General features: G+C 40.2%; 1 protein-coding gene across 1 annotated transcript; it reads right to left on the minus strand.

The window, feature by feature from the left end:
• Window positions 1-363: 363 nt before the first annotated feature.
• On the minus strand, window positions 364-7,679 carry LOC120316938 (vomeronasal type-2 receptor 26-like). Its single transcript, XM_039363104.1, has 4 exons — window positions 6,879-7,679; window positions 4,935-5,162; window positions 2,030-2,156; window positions 364-1,265 (listed from the first exon to the last, which is right to left on the minus strand). Exons 1-4 carry the CDS (start codon window positions 7,677-7,679, stop codon window positions 364-366), a joined length of 2,058 nt encoding a protein of 685 aa, XP_039219038.1.
• Window positions 7,680-15,912: the final 8,233 nt, after the last annotated feature.

Here is a 15,912-nt window from a genome sequence, read left to right on the forward strand (position 1 = left end):
TTAGTTGCCAATATTTTTTTTTTAAAAATGTGTTTCTCCCTACCAACCTACTGTGACTATTAAGGAAAGATATGCAGTTGTAGAGAAAGATACATAAGTGCTAAATAAGTGCTTCTAAACATTTTTAAATCCTTAATAATACATAGAGAAATATGCCCCATGCTTCAGATAATCATCCTAAGCAAAGTTTGGAAAATATTAAAGGTGATGGAAAAGAGACTATCAACCAACCCCATCCCTTCCCTTTCAAAATAAATCCTCAACACAAAAGATAAGTTTGCACATTTATTGAACAGCATCCTATGTAGATTGTTATCCTGAAGCTCACCCGTCCCCAAATTGAGGGGTTTTAATTTTTACCTTTTATTGATTCCTTCTTGTTAAAGATGTTCCAATTTTTAAGTCAGGTTTCATCAAAATGATAAAACATTTTGGGGAAAAAATGCATCCCAGTAACCCAAAACTGGAGGTCAAGATGGAAAAAATCTCCACGGCTACCATGTATTTTCCTTTGGTGCTCAAATAGGATGGAATGAAGGAGAGCCAAACACTACAAAAAACCAGCATGCTAAAGGTAATAAATTTAGCTTCATTGAAGCTGTCTGGGAGTTTCCTGGCTAAAAAAGCCACAGTAAAAGTGACAATAGCTAGGAATCCCATGAAACCCAGAACACAGTAGAACATGGTAGAGGAGCCTTCATTACATTCCAATATAACCTCCGTATTTGATGAGTACACATCAGCATCTGGGTATGGAGGAGCTGTTGACAGCCACGTAGTACAAATCATAACTTGAATAAGCAAACAGGAAAGGACAATGGAATAAGCCAGCCTTTTCCCCAACCATTTCCTTATCTTGGATCCAGGTTTGGTGGCTATGAAGGCCAGAACCACAATTATGGTTTTGGCCAATATACATGAAACCGCTAGTGAAAAGATGATGCCAAATGCAGTTTGGCGAAGGAGACATGTAACCTTCCCTGGTGGCCCAATGAACAATAAAGCACAGATGAAGGAGAGCAGGAGAGAGATCAGGAGAAGATAAGTGAGACTCCGGTTGTTGGCTTTGACTATTGCGAGGTCTCGATGCTTAATGAAAAGCCAAAGCACCAGTGAAGTCAGACAAGAAAAGAAAAGAGCCAGAACAGCTAAAGACACCCCTAAAGGTTCTTTTAGAGATAAGAAACTTAAAGTTTTTGGAATGCATAAACGTCGTTGAGGATTTGGATACTGATTTACCAGACATGGGTAACAGGTGTCTGCATCTGAAAAAGAAACATGCACAGTCAATTATGTTGTCAGGTTGTCAGAGAGGCTCAATAGAACCTATAAAACTGCCTTATCATTTTATTAGGATTGTGCTCTTACAATCATTGCAGTATCCCTATGCTCACATGATCAAGTATCTATATGATTCTGGAAAAAGACAAGTTTGCTTCCTAGGATTGATGTTATGACTGATAGTGTCAGCCCTCCCAGGCAAATCAGACAGGAAACATGACCAAATTAACTAATTCTACTTTATTGTAAGGCTACTTTTAACAGAACCTGATAAGTTTGAAGGAATCAATTTCTTGTCCCCATTTTTAACTACTTGATCCATTAAAGAGGCTTTTTTTATGACTATTAAGCAACTGCAGGGTCCTGCATCTCTGATTGCTTCCTGGGCATCTTTCTTTCTTTCTTTCTTTCTTTCTTTCTTTCTTTCTTTCTTTCTTTCTTTCTTTCTTTCTTTCTTTCTTTCTTTCTCTTTCTTTCCTTCTTTCTTTCTTTCTTTTTCTTTCTTTCTCTTTCTTTCTTTCCTTCTTTCTTTCTTTCTTCCTTCCTTCCTTGCTTTCTTGCTTTCTTTTCTTCCTTCCTTCTTTCTTTCTTTCCCTAAGGCAGTCATACTGTATATTCCATTGCAGTTGGGTCTTATTTGCCAAATCAAACCCAAAACATTCCACACTGCAGAGTCCTATTTTCTCCTATGTACCTGCTACAGCACAGACACAATGTATAAGGATTTTTTGTATCTAGCATATCTTACCCTTGTGATTTGATATTTTTCCTTCTGGACATGGAAAACAATCATAACAGCAAAATGGCTTCCCTTCTTTCTTTCTTTTACTATAACCCTCTTGGCAATTGTCATTACACAATGAAAGGGGATACCCCTAGAAACAAAAAGAAAGAATAGAATGTAACACAGAAAAATATTTTATAGTAGCCTTGGATGCACTGTTAAATATAGTTTGGTTATATTTTTAGATATCATAATGCATAAAAGATTCTCCCATTGTTTTGTCCTTCAATGTCAATTCTTGCCCTATCAATCAAAGAACTTTGACTGTCTGGATCTAGGAAGAGAATCTTCTTTACTATTGTCCCTGCCCTGTGGAATATTTCCCAACCCCCAGAGATGAGGCAGGCCCCCATTCTCCTTACCTTCCAAAACCAAGTTAAAATAACTCATTATGTGGGGATCCCAGAAAAGCTCACAGCTGGTTATTCCCTTGAAAGACATCCATTCCATTAATTTTAACGTGCTTTCTTCTATATTTTATTTTTATATTTATTTATTTATTTTTATTTATATGCCACCCAATCCCAAAGGACTCAGGGCGGCGCACAAAATTAAAACAATCATCTAACAATAATACAATAAAATAATACAATCATGCCGCATGTCCGATCATATCCCCCCCCCAGGGACATCAGCCCCAGGCCTGCCGGAACAGGAGAGTTTTAACGGCTTTCTTAAAGGCCGGCAGGGTGGGAGTAGTTCCAACCTCGGGGGGAAGTTGATTCCACCAGGTCGGAGCCACCACAGAAAAGGCCCTTCCCCGAGGGCCCGCCAGTCGACATTGTCTGGCCAACGGGACCTGAAGGAGGCCCAATCTATAGGACCTCACCGGTCTCTGGGAACTGTGCGGCAGTATGCGGTCCTGTAAGTAACCTGGCCCTATGCCATGAAGGGCTTTAAAGGTGATAACCAACACCTTGAATTGCATCCGGAGACCCACAGGAAGCCAGTGCAGCTCGCAGAGGATAGGTGACACGTGGGCGTACCTTGGCGCGCCCACAATCGCTCTCGCGGCTGCATTCTGAACCAACTGTAGCCTCCGAATGCTCTTCAAGGGTAGCCCCATGTAGAGCGCGTTACAGTAATCCAGTCTTGAGGTGACAAGGGCATGAGTGACCGTGAGTAAAGCCTCCTGGTCCAAATAAGGCCGCAACTGGTGCACCAGGCGAACCTGGGCAATGGTCCCCCTGGCCACAGCTAATAGATGTTGTTCCAGATTTAGCTGTGAGTCCAGGAGGACACCCAAGTTGCATGCCTGCACTGAGGGAGGTAAATTTCCTCCCCCCAGGACTAATGATGGACCATCCATTTGACCTTTGGGAGGCAAGACCCAGAGCCACTCGGTCTTGTCCGGGTTGAGTCTAAGCCTGTTCACCCCCATCCAGACCCTCACATTTTCCAGGCACCGGCACATCACGTCGACTGCTTCACTGAAAGGACACGGGGTGGAGATATATAATTGGGTATCATCCGCATACTGATGATACCTCACCCCGTGTCGCTGAATGATCTCACCCAGCGGTTTCATGTAGCTGTTAAAAAGGATGGGGGACAGGACCGAGCCCTGAGGCACCCCATAATCGAGGCGCCTAGGGGTCGATCTCTGTCCGCCCGCCAACACTGACTGCGACCTGTCAGAGAGGTATGAGTAGAACCACCGCAATACGGTGCCGCCCACCCCCACCTCTCCGAGACAACGCAGAAGGATACCATGGTCGATGGTATCGAAAGTCGCTGAGAGGTCAAGAAGCACCAGGATAGAGGAATGACTCCTATCCCGGGCTCGCCAGAGGTCATCGGTCAGTGCGACCAAAGCAGTCTCAGTGCTGTAGCCGGGCCTGAAACCAGATTGAAAAGGGTCCAGATAATTAGTTTCATCCAAGGATCGCAAGAGTTGGGACGCCCCCACCTTCTCTACAACCTTCCCCACAAAGGGGAGGTTGGAGACAGGACGAAAGTTCTTCAAAACAGCTGGGTCCAGGGAAGGCTTCTTGAGGAGGGGCCTCACCACCGCTTCCTTTAAAGGTTGCGGGAAAGACCCCTCCATCAAGGAGGCGTTGATTATCGCCTCGTGTCACCTCCCTACTGGCAGAAACCAGCCAGGAGGGGCACGGGTGGCAGCATTCATTGCCCTCACGGCCTTGTCCACTTCATCAGGGGTCACAGGCTCAAACTTGCTCCAGATACATGACTAAGACCAGCCCCTGGCAACTCGGCTGGCACTGCCCAGTCGGAGTCCAGGTCTCTCTGAATCTGAGCGATTTTGTCTGAAAGAAACTGAACAAACTCCTCAGCTCTCCCCTGCAAGGGTTCCTCCACCTCCTCCACTTTAAGAAGGGAGCGGGTCACCCTAAACAAGGTGGCCGGGTGTGATTCTGCGGACGCAATAAGTGCGGAAAAGTGAACACGCTTTGCCGCCCTTATCGCCACTAAATAAGTCCTAAGATAGGCTCTTAATAGTGATCGGTCAGATTCAGAGTTACTGGCCCTCCAACATCACTCTAGACGTCTCTTGTGGCGCTTCATCTCCCGGAGCTCCTCAGTAAACCAAGGCACCCTCCGGGGACCACCACCACAGAGAGGTCGCAAAGGTGCAATTCGATCCAGGGCCCCTGTTCTTATAGTTTAACATTTTATTGTACAGTACCCAACTTCCCTCTTTGAGGGAGATGGGCAGTTTAGAAACATAGCAAATAAATAAACAAACAAACAAATAAACAAATACCCTCTATATTTTTAATTTTAGCATGTGATTGTACAGCATCCAGTGTCCAATAGGGAGTCTTGAGGGAGATCAGCAGTTTAGAAATAAATAAATGTTCTAAATTTTCAGTAATGTCTGAAGTCAACGAAATAGATCCATACTTACCTGATTAAATCGGACAGGCCACACAATATGACTGTCATCAAGGAAAATTCCCCCTTTTGAAGAAGCATGTGGGTCTATCATTCCAACTCTGATTCTACGAAACGAGTGGTTTGGGAAGGTTACCCAGTTTATAATATCAAATCCCACTATTTGTTCACCATTTTGATTAAAAGAAATAATGTCACCAGCACTATTGTTGAATGAAACTTTTCTCAAAAAGGGGTGGAGCTGAAACTGAAAGAAATATGCGAAGAAGATTAGATGATGATAGGTAGATAGATAGATAGATAGATAGATAGATAGACAGACAGACAGACAGACAGACAGACAGACAGACAGACATGCATTTTCAACATTAAGATTCTATAAAATTAAAAAGTATGAGGCACTTTAGCATATTGGATAAAAATATTTATATTGCAGAAAATGGGAGCAACAATAAGTAAAGATTCAAGATTAAATAGGAAATCATGTGGGGATTATATTCAATTGGCAAAACATATTATCTATTATTATTATTATTTACAAGAATTTACTTAATTAGATTGGTTCCAATTTTGAAAGACACTCAATTCTTGATCAAAATAATTTAATTGTTATCAGCTTCAAATTTGTTTTTAATTCAGTTGCAGATAGAAAGAGATTTCATAGCCACACTGCCCATGTTTCCAAATCCTCTATGAAGTTCTGCCTTCATATCTTGGACAATAAGTTGTTTTAAAATCATATTCAAGCCAGAAATAATTACAGATGACATTCATTTTTTGTTAAAAATCATGGAGAAGGGAACATCAGTGGTCAAGATATCTCTTTTTCAGATCACTGTGATTCTTGTCACTGTCAGCTATCCCAGTTCCATTTTATTAATTTGTTGTTTTGTTTTGTTTTAATGGGCAGTTAAATCATAAAGTGGCATGGAAGGGTGAGAAATCTGTCACCTGTAAGGGTGACAATAATCTGTTAATTATTGTCATAATTTTCTCTCAGCAGAAAATTACTTTCATCAGAAAGTCATAATTTCTTGATTGATGTTCCTTAAGTTTGTGTCTTTCCAATTTTCTGTTTCTCTACTCTCATCTCCTTTCCTTCCTTGCATCCTGTGACAATATCTTTGACACCATACATCACATCAACAGGTGCCTATCCCAGGTTCTTGCAAGTAACTCAATAGGTAGGCTAAAATGCCAAATCCAGTTTAAATATGACAAACCAACAGTAATAATTTCTTATCACAAAAAGGTAGGTTAGGTGGCTAGATATAATTTCTTTAAAAGAGGTAATTTTGATGACTTGGCCAATTGGTTTGATCATAATAAATCTACCCTAAACGGAATCATTTTTTTGCCTCTAATGCACTGTGAGCCCTTCATAGGTTGAGTTGGCATGCAGATAAGTCTTCTACTGATTATAATGTGAACATGCAAGTGGATTAGGAGACATTATGACTAAGTTACTTACTGATTATTCAAGTGTCTTCCTATCTGAAAAGAGGGTAACATGGTAACATTCTCTTCAATAATTATTATCTCTGTAATCTTATAATCTAATAATTCATTTATTAACCTTAGTATGAATTTGTGATTCTATATTAAGCTACACAATGCATTTTCCCTTTCAAAATCACAACCCAAAATGACCAATTCTGTCTTAGCTGTAAGCCTAACTTTAATAAACTCAGATTAATAAAGCAAATTATTAGACTTCAGCTCTGATTGTCAGGCCATTTTACATCCCAATGACATGAGCAAATAATGGTGAAATTCCTGCAAGACAGCTAGCTACACAATCTGAACCATTTCCTTAAAAATTCAGAATGTGCTCACTCTTTCTTCTTAAATGAAGTCAGGAGAGACTTTGAGTTTAGGTTCAAAACTTATACTTTTTCATTTACAGTTTTGGTAAATTGTTTTGTGTTGTGGCACCAGCCTCCCATTTTGTTTTTACCTGCCAGGAAACTTGATTGAGAAGTTTCTTCTGCTGCTTGCTTTTTCCTATTTGTCTCTGCTTGGACTGTGATAAATACATGAAGTGCAAGGCATGTGCTACAGCATGGACTGCATTGTAGATGTTGTAGCTGTGAGCAGTCATCTTCATTTCAAAAAGAGTACCAGGGAGACTTTCCAGTTTTTCCTTCCCAGTGCAAAGTCTCCCAGACACATTGTCTTCATTGGGTTTGGGTAAAGAACAGTCAAAGGCATGTTCCCAAAAGATCTGAAGAAAATCATCTTCTTTTTCTAAGGTGGGATTTATAGTTTGAAGAAAAGTCTGGAATCCTAACACATCTGTTGAGTGAACTGCAAAGGATATAGCACCATGGATGAAGTCTATGTCCTGTGGTTTTTTAAAAGAATAAGACACAAAATCCATCTGAGCTGTCATAATCCAGACTTTTCCTTTTGATTTGTCCATGTCAAAATACTCTGGCAATCCTAGCAGTAGGAGAAGAACTGACATGGTTTGTAGTTCCCCATGTATGACTAAAATATTGGAAGTGTCCCTAGTGATAATCTTGTATGTTTTAATCCCATCTTCTACAACAGCTTCCATAGCATTAGAAAATCCTTGTTTGGGGAGTCTTTGAATAAAATCAAAGCAGATGCCTTTCTGGGGAAACAATGGAAGTACATTCTGCACAAATCTCTCCCCATTGTCATCATCTAGATACAGCACTCCAATCCATGTCCACCTAAAATGAAGAAGCAAGTGAAGAATCCCTTTGTATTGATGGATGCCTTGGGGAAACATCTGTTGGACAAAAGCATCTTGGTTTTTGTAATCCAGCACTGGAGCAGAACCATAGGACAGCTAAGGAATTGATAAGAAAAGGAAAACATTTCCAAAACCGTTTTCTGTGCTTCTGACGACATATAGAAGTAGCATGTTAAATTTTGATGCTGATTCTAATATATTTACATGGAAGGGAACTCAAATGTTGAATTTTTCTCCTTTAATTTTTTAATTATCATATCTTTTTATAGATTAGAAACTCTGAGCCTGCAGTTCATATATAATACCTTCTCTTAAATACTATGCAACAGATCAAAATTACACTCTGCAACCCATCTGAACTGTTATCTAATAATTCAACAATTCCATTTAAATTCAAGTTTCCTGTTATACTAAGATTTAAAAAATTGTCAGGTCACATCCTAGTTGTTAAATCATTTATTCCTGATTTTATTTGAAGGTTTATATGTTATCTCCTACAGTATAACAAAAGAAGAGGCAATCTAAATAATTCATATAAAATAAAGTTATCTATAAAAGTACCATTAAATTAATAGCCAGATAAAATCAACTGTAGCAGAAAAGTTATAAGCAATAACATTGATTGTGATAAGACCTAAAACTAACATCTGCAACATTTTGTAAGATACAAGTTTTTATCTAATATACATATTTATTGATGTTTAATTTCCTCCATGATGGCTTTGCTAACAGAAATTTCCACAATGTACATATATTATATATATTATTTCAAGGAGTGTAAGTGTTTTTATATACAAAAAGGGCAGACGATTTTATTACAGGAAAAAAGGGATGACTGTTAAAATAAAGACTGATATGCTAGAATTTGAAAATCTCTTACAAATGAAAACTGTTCAACAAATGCTTACCTGTGGAACTTTATAGATATGTAGTGTAGTGGCCATATGGAGGCAGACATTTGAATTAGGTCCCCCAATGACTGCAACTGCATTGTTTCTATTATCACACTTGTAGTTTGGAATCAATCTCTTCCAAGAAGTGAGAAGTTCCATTGAAGCAAGATAAGTCCAACTTGCACTGAAATGGCTGTTATAGATCTGGAATCCCAGAGTAATGTTTGGCAAAATATGTGGGTTTTCATTGATTTCTTTTATAGCAAATACCATGGCCAGGATGTGCTGGTAATGCTGAGTCAATACCCTACAAAGAAATATATACATTGTGTAAGAATTCATACAATGTATTATATGATACTTGTGATAGTTTAAGTTGGTGTATATTGAACAAATGATGATGCACTTTAGTTTACTAGATCACCCCTATCATGGGAAGTATAAATTGGAAACATTCACATCTTTAATGAGTTACTTTTAAAATTTAATCTGGGGAATTAATTGTGCTCCACTGAGAAAATCTGCTAAAATGTGATTATTCATTGATTTCTTTTGTAGCAAATGCCAAAGCTAGGATGTATTGGTAATGTTGAGGAAGGAAGGAAGGAATAATAGGATATATGAATACTTTTTTAAAAACTGTTTTCAATATAATTTTCAAAAATTGTTGACTTGGAGTGTATGTATGTACAATATTCAGATTCATTATTCCATGTATGTTATCATACTAGTAACCTACAAAGAAGTATATATCTTTTATCAGTATGCTTCAAAATGTGATATCTGTTTATTTTAATGAAATATATGTTAACTAATGCTGCATCTAAGACTGATCATGCAACTACTATCATGGATAGTGTGATTTTGGGTTGAAAAATACAATCTTTGTCAAGCACCCTTTATAGGTGAAGCTGCTCACATGAATCCAGGAAACTGAAAATTATAAATCATCCCTTCTCAACAGTAGTGCAAAAGAATGATTTTAGTGAAAGTAATGAAATAGGGGATGTATGCATGTATCTTCAGCTACTAAGATTCAAAAGATCACTGTCTTATATGCTAGAACAAAAATGTGTCCCCAGAATTAAAATGTAAGATCGTGACATTATCTAGTTGGGTAATGAAATATCTGCAAGCAAACAGATACAAGCTCAGAGAACACCAAAAATGTCAAAACCATCCTGAGCCACAGATGTCCTCTTTTATTAAAAAGTAAGAATCCAGATATCTCTTTGAGTGCTATCCAGAATCATTCAAAAATTCACTCTTCCAAGCTTTCTCCATTTGAATTATATAGAAAAAGGAGTTTGCTAATTGCAAAAATCAGAACTGCTTGTCATCTTTCATGAATTCTACTGCGGTCTACCAACATATCCCTCAATTACTTTCCATCCATTCTAAGTATGTCAAAACCTTCCAGGGATGGTCACTATCAAAAAAAAAAGAGACTGCAATTCATGCAACAAAATATCTTAATTGGCTTTGAGACATGGAGGATAAGGAGCAGACAACTATAGTAATGCATGATAAGAAAAATAACTCAGATACATTCTTTCATATTCATAGTCCTCCCCACACCCCAAAGCCAGAAAATGAAATGGGAATGAACCCTCAAATTATGGTATTAAAAGATTCAATCTATTGTTTCTAACCTGTCAGCTTTACAAAAAATTAACACACACACAAGTTTATAACACACACACAGGTTGAGACAGAGACACACACATAGAGAATTTTATAATTCACTCCCATATATTATTATGAAATTGCATTACAAAGACCACCTCTAATATTAAGCTTTTTTAGAATGTGCAACAATTTTACAGTACAGAAGACATAATTTGGGGAAAAGAATATGGAAAAAGAATTTAGCAATAAAATGTTTCTTAAAAGAAAGAAAGTAAATCATATAGAGTGCTATCCAGAATCATTCAAAAATTCACTCTTCCAAGCTTTCTCCATTTGAATTATATAGAAAAAGGAGTTTGTTTATTGCAAAAATCAGAACTGCTTGTCATCTTTCATGAATTCTACTGCAGTCTACCAACATAACCTTCAATTACTTTCCATCCATTCTAAGTATGTCAAAAACCTTCAAGGATGGTCTATATATATATATATATATATATGTTTTCTGAGGTTTTCGCGGGTATTTGTATATAGGTCTTTGGTTGTTCGGGTTTTCTCCCGCGTAAAATTGGAAGTGTCTTGGCAACGTTTCGACGAAGTCACATTCGTCATCTTCAGGCTGGTGTTTTTAGCTTCTTGCTTTGAGCAGCAATGTGTGGTTTTAGCTGTTTCTTCCTTTTAACTGCCAGTGGGGGTATGAACTGATTGGGTGGGAGCTTGGCTGTGTTCTGATTGGGTGGAGGTGTGTTCTGAATGGTTAGGGGCTTGGCTGTGCTCTGATTGGCTGGGGGAGTGTTCTGTTTGGTTGTGCTCAGGTTAGTCTGAGTTGCAGAGGGGTTTAAGATTTTGGGGTTAGGGAGTCGTTTGTCAATAAGGGCAGGTTTCCAAATGGCTGGTAGGCGGGAGGTATCATCTCGCTTGTTCATGCTGTGTGGGCGTTTTTCTATCTCGATGGCTTCTCTGATTATTCTGTTATTAAAATGTTCACTTTTGGCAATGGTTCTGGTATTTTTAAAGTCAATTTCATGTCCTGTGGCTTTAAGGTGTTGGACCAGGGAAGATGTTGGTTCCTCTTTTTTGACTGAGTTCTTATGTTCTTCAATGCGTGCACTTATTCTTCTGTTGTTTGTCCGATGTATGTGGTGGGACAAGTGGTGCATGGGATTTCGTATACTCCTTGATTTTCTAATTCAATTTTATCTTTGGGGTTTCTAAGGATGGTGGATATTTTTCTGTTTGTGCAGAATGCTGTTTTGGATGTTGTGTTTATGGAGGATCTTACTGATTCTGTCTGTGGTGCCTTTTATGTATGGGAGGAGGGCTTTGCCGTTTTCTTGTTCTTTGTCTTGGATTTTAGTGGGGGTTTCTTTTGGATTAGGTTTGTAATCTTATTTCTATGGAATCCATTGGATGTTAGTACATTGGTGAGGGTGTGTAGTTCGGGTTTTAGGTGTTGTTCGTCAGCTAAGCGTTTTGTTCTGGAGATGAGTGTCTTGGCTACAGAGTTGATCTGTGCTGGGTGGTGGTGTGAGAGAGCGTGCAGATAGCGGTTTGTGTGTGTTTTCTTCTGGTAGATGGTGTGTCCTAGGAGCCATTGGATTTCTTGTAGACTAAGACATCCAGGAAGGGAAGTTGGTTGTTAGCTTCTGTTTCCATGGTGAACTGTATTTTGGGGTGTAGGCTGTTGAGGTGTGTGAGGACGTTGTCCAGTTTTTCTTTCCCATGTGGTCCAGATTATGAAGGTGTCGTCACATTCCTGAGCCAGAGTTTGGGTTTGTGATCCGATTTTTCTAGAGCTTGGGTTTCAAAGTGTTCCATGTAGAGGTTGGCAATGACAGGTGAGCGGGGTGATCCCATGGGTGCTCCTTCTGTTTGTTTGTATTTTTGTCCGTTATAGATGAAGTATGTGTTGGATAGGCAGTGGTTTGTCAGATCTAAGATGTGTTTGGGGGGGTTATATTTGTTTTGAATAGCTGTCAAGGCTTCTTTGATAGGCACTTGGGTGAAGAGGGATATGACATCGAAGCTCACTAGTAGGTCGCTGGGCTGTAAGCTTTGTTTCTTTATGATCTCTATAAACTGGAATGAGTTTTTTACGTTTGAGGTGATGGATTCTGCATAGGGCTGTAGTTGTTTGGCGAGAAATTTGGCTAGGTTTTGTAGAGGTGAGCCTATGGATCTGACTATAGGTCTGAGTGGGGTTCCTTCTTTGTGTATCTTGGGGAGACCATAGAGTTTAGGGCATCTGGATGATTTCTCTCTGGGAATGATTCTTTGCTGGATCTCTTCGCTAATGGGGGAGGCTTTTATCTTTGTTCTGGTGGTTTTTTCCAGGTAGGTGGTGGGATCTGTATTTAGGGGTTTGTATGTGGAGTCTTGGAGTAGGTTGGTTAATTTGGTTTGGTAGTCAGATGTGTTCATAACCACCGTGGCGTTGCCCTTGTCTGCGGGTAGGATTATTATGCTGGTGTCTTCTTTCAGGTTACGTAGTGCTGTCTGTTCCTCTTTGGGTAAGTTGCTTTTGGGTGGCTTGCTGGTGCAGAGGATGTTGTTGATTTTGAGTCTGATTTTGTTAGCGTCATCGGGGTTGATTTTGGTCAGGCTGGTTTCAACTCCACATATAATGGTTTCAGTGGGGATGTGTTTGGGAGCGACTGCAAAGTTGAATCTTTGGAAAGGACATTGGTTTCGGCTTTGGTGAGGATCCTATCTGAGATGTTATGCACTGTTTGTTTCATGTGTGGCTGTGAGGGAGGAGGGGTTTGTTTCTGGCGTTCTTGTAGTCTTCGGAGTTTGTTGGTGTGTGTATCTGTCTTGAGGGTGGTCTGTGTTTCGGCTCTCCAGACGGCGAGTTGTTTGTATTTGTCCCAAAGTGCGGGGTGGATCTTGTTGCTGAGTTTGAGGTGGAGTGTGAGGAGATCTTTGTTAATTCGGTCTAGGAGGAATCTTTTTGTGTGAAGTTCATTTCTGATTAGGGCCAATTCTGCTCTTTTCAGGATCCGTTTGGTGGCTGCAGAGTTGGAGTGGAATTTCAGTTGGAAACATGTGGGGATTAGATTTTGATCTCGGCAGTTACGTAGGAATGCGAGGTCACATAAAATGGAAGCTCTTTTGACTTCAAGTTTTTCATAGGTCCTGGTCAGATGGTGGATTTCCTCCCCGTAGAGGTTCAATATTTGTTTTTCTGGTTTTCGCGGGTTTTGTATATAGGTCTTTGGTTGTTCGGGTTTTCTCCGCGTAAAATTGGGAAGTGTCCGTGCACAGTTTCGCCTAAGTCCACATTCGTCATCTTCAGGCTGTGTTTTTAGGCTTCTTGCTTTGAGCGCAATTGTGGGTTTTAGCTGTTCCTTTCCTTTTTAAATGCATTGAGGGTATGAACTTATTGGGTGGGGAGCTTGCTGTGTTCTGATTGGGTGGGTGTGTTTCTGAATGGTTAGGTCTTGGCTGTGCTCTGATTGACTGGGGGAGTGTTCGGTTTGGTTGTGCTCAGGTTAGTCTGAGTTGCAGAGGGGTTTAAGATTTTGGGGTTAGGGAGTCGTTTGTCAATAAGGGCAGGTTTCCAAATGGCTGGTAGGCGGGAGGTATCATCTCGCGTGTTCATGCTGTGTGGGCGTTTTTCTATCTCGATGGCGTCTCTGATTATTCTGTTATTAAAATGTTCAGTTTTGGCGATAGTTCTGGTCTTTTTAAAGTCAATTTGATGTCCTGTGGCTGTAAGGTGTTGGACCAGGGAAGATGTTGGTTCCTCTTTTTTGACTGATTTCTTATGTTCTTCAATGCGTGCACTTATTCTTCTGTTGGTTTGTCCGATGTATGTGGTGGGACAAGTGGTGCCTGGGATTTCGTATACTCCTTGATTTTCTAATTCCATTTTATCTTTGGGGTTTCTAAGGATGGTGGATATTTTTCTGTTTGTGCAGATGCTGTTTTGATGTTGTGTTTATGGAGGATCTTACTGATTCTGTCTGTGGTGCCTTTTATGTATGGGAGGAGGGCTTTGCCGTTTTCTTGTTCTTTGTCTTGGATTTTAGTGGGGGTTTCTTTTTGGATTAGGTTTGTAATCTTATTTCTATGGAATCCTTTGGATGTTAGTACATTGGTGAGAGTGTGTAGTTCGGGTTTTAGGTGTTGTTCGTCAGCTAAGCGTTTTGTTCTGGAGATGAGTGTCTTGGCTACAGAGTTGATCTGTGCTGGGTGGTGTTGTGAGAGAGCGTGCAGATAGCGGTTTGTGTGTGTTTTCTTCTGGTAGATGGTGTGTCCTAGGGAGCCATTGGATTTCTTGTAGACTAAGACATCCAGGAAGGGGAGTTGGTTGTTAGTTTCTGTTTCCATGGTGAACTGTATTTTGGGGTGTAGGCTGTTGAGGTGTGTGAGGAAGTTTTCCAGTTTTTCTTTCCCATGTGGCCAGATTATGAAGGTGTCGTCTACATATCTGAGCCAGAGTTTGGGTTTGTGATCCGATTTTTCTAGAGCTTGGTTTTCAAAGTGTTCCATGTAGAGGTTTGCAATGACAGGTGAGAGGGGTGATCCCATGGGTGCTCCTTCTGTTTGTTTGTATTTTTGTCCGTTATAGATGAAGTATGTGTTGGATAGGCAGTGGTTGGTCAGATCTAAGATGTGTTTGGGGGGGTTATATTTGTTTTGAATAGCTGTCAAGGCTTCTTTGATAGGCACTTGGGTGAAGAGGGATATGACATCGAAGCTCACTAGTAGGTCGTTGGGCTGTAAGTTTTGTTTCTTTATGATCTCTATAAACTGGAATGAGTTTTTTACGTGTGAGGTGATGGATTCTGCATAGGGCTGTAGTTGTTTGGCGAGAAATTTGGCTAGGTTTTGTAGAGGTTAGCCTATGGAGCTGACTATAGGTCTGAGTGGGGTTCCTTCTTTGTGTATCTTGGGGAGACCATAGAGTTTAGGGCATCTGGATGATTTCTCTCTGGGAATGATTCTTTGCTGGATCTCTTCGCTAATGGGGGAGGCTTTTATTTTGGATCTGGTGGTTTTTTCCAGGTAGGTGGTGGAATCTGTATTTAGGGGTTTGTATGTGGAGTCTTGGAGTAGGTTGGTTAATTTGGTTTGGTAGTCAGATGTGTTCATAACCACCGTGGCGTTGCCCTTGTCTGCTGTTAGGATTATTATGCTGGTGTCTTCTTTCAGGTTACGTAGTGCTGTCTGTTCCTCTTTGGGTAAGTTGCTTTTGGGTGGCTTGCTGGTGCAGAGGATGTTGGTGATTTTGAGTCTGATTTTGTTAGCGTCATCGGGTTTGATTTTGGTCAGGCTGGTTTCAACTTCACATATAATGGTTTCAGTGGGGATGTGTTTGGGAGCGACTGCAAAGTTGAATCCTTTGGAAAGGACATTGGTTTCGGCTTTGGTGAGGATCCTATCTGAGATGTTATGCACTGTTTGTTTCATGTGTGTCTGTGAGGGAGGAGGGGTTTGTTTCTGGCGTTCTTGTAGTCTTCGGAGTTTGTTGGTGTGTGTATCTGTCTTGAGGGTGGTCTGTGTTTCGGCTCTCCAGACGGCGAGTTGTTTGGATTTGTCCCAAAGTGCGGGGTGGATCTTGTTGCTGAGTTTGAGGTTGAGTGTGAGGAGATCTTTGTTAATTCGGTCTAGGAGGAATCTTTTTGTGTGAAGTTCATTTCTGATTAGGGCCAATTCTGTTCTTTTCAGGATCCGTTTGGTGGCTGCAGAGTTGGAGTGGAATTTCAGTTGGAAACATGTGGGGAGTAGATTTTGATCTCGGC

This window comes from Crotalus tigris, unplaced genomic scaffold, assembly GCF_016545835.1.
Source record: "Crotalus tigris isolate CLP2741 ecotype Arizona unplaced genomic scaffold, ASM1654583v1 scf7180000019525.322107, whole genome shotgun sequence".
Lineage (NCBI taxonomy): Eukaryota > Metazoa > Chordata > Lepidosauria > Squamata > Viperidae > Crotalus > Crotalus tigris.